This window comes from Fulmarus glacialis, unplaced genomic scaffold, assembly GCF_000690835.1.
Source record: "Fulmarus glacialis isolate BGI_N327 unplaced genomic scaffold, ASM69083v1 scaffold49891, whole genome shotgun sequence".
Lineage (NCBI taxonomy): Eukaryota > Metazoa > Chordata > Aves > Procellariiformes > Procellariidae > Fulmarus > Fulmarus glacialis.
In genome coordinates, this window is record NW_009195622.1 from 1 (window position 1) to 5,841 (window position 5,841).

The window sequence follows — 5,841 nt, forward strand, 5'->3', positions numbered from 1 at the left end:
CGCTCCCTCCGCTTGCCTCCCCAGCTGCGCGTTGTCTGCGCGTCCCTGGCTTCCCGTCGCCTCGCCGGCGCTGCGGCCGGGTGCTTGTGCCGCAGGAGCCCGGCAGGCACCTTCTCCCTTTTCACCGAGAAATGGCTTTTCCTGTTCCCTCCAGACCCCTTGTAAAGCCTCCTTTTTCCCCCAGCACTGCTAAGCTTTGCACATGCGCTGGCTAAGCGTGCTGTCCCCCGTTTTGCAGGGTAAAGGACACCGCAAGCAGATACTGGTGCTGGGCCTGGATGGGGCTGGGAAAACCAGCGTTCTCCACTCCCTGGCAACTAACCACGTCAAGCGCAGCGTGGCTCCCACCGAGGGCTTCAATGCCGTCTGCATCAATACTGGAGAGTCCCAGATGGAGTTCCTGGAGAGTGAGTGAACCTGTTTTAGTACAGAACGTAAAATAAGTTCCTATCCTATGTCCTAGGGATCAGGCCCATATTCTAAAACCTCCATATTCCCTCGTGCCTGCTCTGATAACTTGAAGTTGTGATTATTTTCTCTTTGGGGATTCTGCTTTCCCACCCCGCTTCTTGAATGAGATGATATGCTGGTGTTAGAAGGGATCTATGTTCGGTCAGCCCTGTCCTCCAGGCAGTTCTGCTCCCAGAGAGAGCAGGGTAACAAGACTGATTGCATGAAACCAGCCCAAAGCAGAGGTGTCCCCAGTAAGCCCTGTGTTGTGGTCCGTAGCCATCGTGTGTGGTCCGTAGCCATTGTGTGTTGTACAGCTTCTCCTTGGTGCTCATGCCTGGCGAAGGGCAAGAGCAGAAGAGGAATAAATAATAAGGTGAAAGAAGAAAGGAGAAAGAGAAAAGCTTGTACCCTTTTTGTTCAAAAGCCTCATCAATGGTGTTTTCTAGCCTTTAACAGCTTTTGAACGTCTGTAGGTTTTCACTAAACTTTCTGTGTTGTCCTTAGCACTGATTTTTGGATATTGTCTGTGCCTGCAGAGAGCATCTCCTGCGATGCTTTTGGGGTGTCACAGCTGTTCTAGGTGCAGCTAGCTGATGAGGGAAGGAAGAGGCCCTGGAGTCAGGTCAGTCCCTGGTACAGAGAGGCTGACATCCTCGCCTCATCTGTGCCTGCCTTCTGCGGAGGCAGAGGCTGCCCTTTGCTTCCTGCTGTTTCAGCACTGTGCTGTACCAGTGCTCAACAGGCTCAGTTGGCAGCTAGCCCATAGACGCCTCCGTACCTTTGATAGCAGGCTTAAAGGAGCTGTGCTGTTCCCAGGTAAGTCTTTAGGATGTGAAGATGAGGCCACTAAGGCAGAGTTTCATTCCCAGTCCTACTACCGTAGGAGTCTCTGCGGTGTCTTAGGGAAATCCTGTCTCCAGAGATGCTTATAGTCTGTGCCCCTCTCCTAGTAGGAGTCTGTGTCTCCTGCTGGGAGGTGCTTTGCGTAGCCGAGCCCAGAGAAATCCGCAGTACCTCTGCTGCTGCCTGGGGGTGGCCTGGGCCCAGCGCTGCACACCCCACAGCAGAACCTGTTGTTTCTGAGTCGTCCTTCCCTCTCTGGTCCAGGTTGGTAGTGACTGAGATGTGATTGCTGCGATCTGACCCATGGGAAATGAAATGTCTCAGGCCAGTTTCAGCCAGGTAAATCCGTGCATGGCTCTCTAATCTGGTTACTTATCTAGTCTGTACCGCTGCCTAGTCCAGGGGTTAGCAGCCTATGCTGTGATCACGTGGCAAAGATGATCAGCAGACAGCAGGGTTATTATGTTGCTGGCTTAGACAGACAAAAAACTGTTCTATCTTTTTCGTTGTACCATCATATAGATAAGTGGGTGGTATCTTGCCTCTGCAAGGGATAGGAGCTCCTGGCTTCTGCTGAGTTCCTTCTGGTTTGGGAAAAATAAATGTTCTCTGTGAGGTTGCTGACCCCTGGGTTATGCTATGCATGAATGCACTTAACACAGGGAACGGTGGTGAGCCCCCAAAACATCACAGTGCAGAATCAGACGCACCTGTCCCAAGTGTGATGTGTCAGTCACAGCCCTTTGGCTCCTTTCCACAGTGGCAGACTTGCAGTTCTGCCTGCAGATATGGTGGGGCTCTTGAAGAAGAGTCAGGCATGCCCCAGTGGGAGACGTTGCCTCCATTTCTACATTCTTGAAAGTACTGAATCATTTTGACTTAAGTGAAAGCAAAATTGCTTTGAAACAGAGCAAAGTCACTGAGGGCAGTAAAAGGTGGCTGATTAGCAAGTCAGTTTAGAAAAGAGCTCCTGTATAAGGCAGGAGACAATTATAGGGAACCCCAAATGCATTGCTTTGAAAACTTGCTACATTTGGGGGACTCACCCCAAATGCCTTCTGAGCACCTCAGTACTCTTGAGCGAGTGGTTCTGCAGTGTACCTAGGAGAAGACCCGGAGAACTGAAAACACGTCTGAAACACTTAATGTACTGTTGCTACTCCTGCTCCTATCAAACTCAGCAAACTACCAAACTCTTTTTGTCCCCAGATGGGAACAACAGTCTCAGGCAACTTGCTGCATATGGTTTCACCACAGAATTGTTATAAGACCTGGTTTTGAAGGTGGACAGCTTTCATCTGTATCCAGCAGAGAAAGGGTCAAGGGGTATCCTGTGCAAAGATTTCTCCCATCACCTAAGGATTGCCTAAAGAGTCTGCTGGGACTTGATTTTTCTCTCTTCCTAAGCACCTCTGGTTATTGGCAGTATGAAAACTGTGGGAGCTTTGAACTAGTCCCTAGTGTCATACAAATCTGATGAGAGCCCTCCCTACCTCAGAGCTATATTTCTTCTTTGGAAATTGTAGGCCTGCTTTGTCTTAAGATGAGATGGGCATGTGGAGATAGGTTATATGGGGACATTCTCACATGGTTTTTGTGGACACTGAACCTCTTTCAGCTCTCCCTACTAGCTTGAGAGCAAGAACCAACAAGGCAGAAAGCAACCATAAAGAAACTGAACCCAGAATCCTCTCAAAATAAGAGCTTAAAATGGGAAGATTTTCCCTCTTCCCCCGCCCCGAGCATACACATATGCCTGCATGGGACTTGACTGGGGAAAATAAAACTACTTCCAGTTTCATATAGAGTAGCCCAAATACTTTGAGTTTTTGTTAACCCAAATACCTTGGGTTTTCAGCCCAGGGCCTGTGTCCACACCTCTGGGAGCAGTGCTGCTTGGATTACTTGGTGAATCTTGTGCTGCTGTTTTCTCTTCCAGTTGGGGGCAATGAATCTCTGCGTTCATACTGGAAGATGTACCTGCCCAAAGTGCTGTTGCTAATCTATGTCGTGGACTCGGCCGATCATGCCCGACTGCCTGTGGCGAAACAGCTGCTTCATCAGCTGATCCAGAACAACTCCACCCTGCCGGTGGTGGTTCTGGCCAACAAGCAGGTAAGAGTTCCCTGCTGCTAGCTGGGCTTGGGCTGGCAGCAGCTCTGGAAACAGGAACAAAGCCTTTCACGCCTTTAAGGAGGCCACATGGCTGGGAGCTGGGGGTCTTTCTGGGACACCTGTTGACCACAAAAGAAAATAATCTGAGGTTGAGTTTTGGATCTGCAAGATGCAGGTCCTGTGCTCAGAGACGGTACAATCAGAGCTGTGGATGGAAATAATGGTGGAAACTGCTGTAGAGTTGCAAGGTTTGAGAGCTGCAAGGGAGACCACAGTTAGACCTGTTAGGTTTCTGTTCTGAATGTCTGTCTAGAAGTACCACTAGGTAAACTAGCAGCAGCCAAAAAGTGAAGCATCATTGTTTGCCTTCATATTGTCCGGTTGCTTGCTCCTAAGGCTGCTGCTGAAGCATGAGAGAAAAGCAGCTTTCCTCACAAGGCAGTGCTTTCTCCTAAGATCTTTGTGACAGTGTCAGTGACTGGTGCTGTACCTGGAATAGAATTGTGCCTATGGTATGGTCAGATGATGGAACAGCCCAGGGTTTTTAAGCCCAGATTTTCTTTTATGAGGGCTGTGTGCTCGGTTTGCTCTACGTTGTTATCTCCTAAATTTCTAGTAACTTAGGCATATTACTAGTAGTCCTTTGTGTTACTCTTGAACGCAAGCGCAGGCTTTGGCTTCATCAAACACAAATGCTACTACTGATTCTCTAGGTCCTGGAGTCAGAAACACTGGTGGCTGAGAAGGTACGCAGGGAATGACTGTTGTATGTTTGCCCTGTTCTCGTAACTCTGTGCTGGGCGCCTGGGGTCTTGGCCAGCAAGACTTTTGTCTGCCTTGTACAGGTGGTCTTACATTATTATCAGAAACACTGGAATTACTAGAAACAGAACTGTACCCTTATTTCTTTGGGAAGAAATTAGGTTAAGGATAAACATTTTTTTTCCCCAAAGCATTTTAGGGCATGGGAACTTGATCTCATAGAAGGTATGTAAGAATGGTGCCCCCAGAGCCTTTGAGACCCTTCCCCTCCCTGGACAAAGACAGTGGCTCAAAGCAGGAAATAACAGACTTGTTTTGTTTTTGCGTATCAGGACCTCGAAGGTGCATATTGCATCACCGATATCCACGATGCTCTGGCACTGTCTGATACTGGGGACAAGAGAAAGATGTTCTTGATTGGTACCCATGTGGCAGAAGATGGCTCCGAGATCTCCTCCAGCATGAAGGATGCCAAGGAGCTGATAGCACAGCTGGTTTTGGAAGCACAGTGACAGCTCTTTTCCTACAACGTGATTATTTGCAGCTGAGGGAGATGAGGTGTTAGTGTATGGTCAATTTGCTGTGTGGCGACTGAAATGTACAGGTATCTTTTCCTTGTGGGTGTGGAATTCCTATGAAAATGATGTCTAGTTGGTAAGAAAATCTAATTTATAGTGGTTGGAAAATACATTTGAAAAGTAGTGTATTTTTTAGCATATTTGTAGAGGAAAATTAGTGTCTCAGACAGCAGAGTTAAGGGGATATATAGCTTAGATGGGCTGAGATGGCTTCTTGCCAGGTGGGAATCAAGCATTGACTTCAGCAGAACAAAGTTGTATCCAGTGAATTTAACCTGGCTTGATGTCTCAGGCTTAAATTGAAATATTCTTCAAAACTCTTTGCAGAACCCTGTTAATGGTGGTGTTCTGTTAAAAAGGAGACCTCGCTTCCTCAGAGTGTCAGAAATATAAAGTGCTGCGACTAGTATTTTTGACAGTGGTGATTTTTGTTGTCGCTGTATTGGAGCCGGCTTTTAAGGGAGTGGCAAATTAGGGATCTCTGGAAATTGGGTTGGTTACCGTTTCCTTAGCGGATAAGAACAAGAAAATGAAAGCGGTAAGACATTAAGTGTTTCTTTGCCTACAGGGGAAAAACAGAACAGTGTAATTTAAGATGGTGACTGAAACCATTTAAGTTAAATTGGCACCAAAGGTGGGAGACTCCTCCATCGGGCTGAGCAGCTTATTTTGGTTTAGTCCAGGTTGTCCTCGAGCAAGCACTCTTACATGTGGAGAACCTGTTGTTTTTCGAAAGTGATTTCTGTTAGCGCAGCAGGTGAGGAAGATGAGTCGCTGACGAGTGTCACTCTCCCACTGTCCTCGTAATTGTGCTCCAAGAACGTGATCCAGGATTTGGGCAGTTCTGTAAAGGACCCATTTTGCAACCGCATTTATTGTATGAGGTTTTATAGTTTTGTGATTTGGAACGGATGCATAAAGCAGACAATTCTACCCTAACCGGTGGTCCGGGCTTCATTTACCCGAACAAGGAGCGCTGCAGCAGACCCCCGAGGCCTTTCTTGGACAGCAGCAAAAGGGTCTTTTCACCCCTCTATAACGGCCGGGTGCCCCGCCGGCCCGCCTTTGCGGGGCCCCGCACATACTCCCC

The 5,841-nt window shown here is 48.1% G+C and overlaps 1 protein-coding gene across 1 annotated transcript; it reads left to right on the forward strand.

Annotated features, from left to right (window-relative positions):
• Nucleotides 1-238: 238 nt before the first annotated feature.
• ARL9 (ADP-ribosylation factor-like 9) lies at nt 239-4,685 on the forward strand (the record flags this gene model as incomplete). The annotated part of the gene is made up of 3 exons (XM_009588136.1): nt 239-407; nt 3,236-3,411; nt 4,506-4,685. Coding segments are annotated over 3 exons (525 nt in total), but the record flags the coding sequence as incomplete, so codon positions are not given.
• Nucleotides 4,686-5,841: the final 1,156 nt, after the last annotated feature.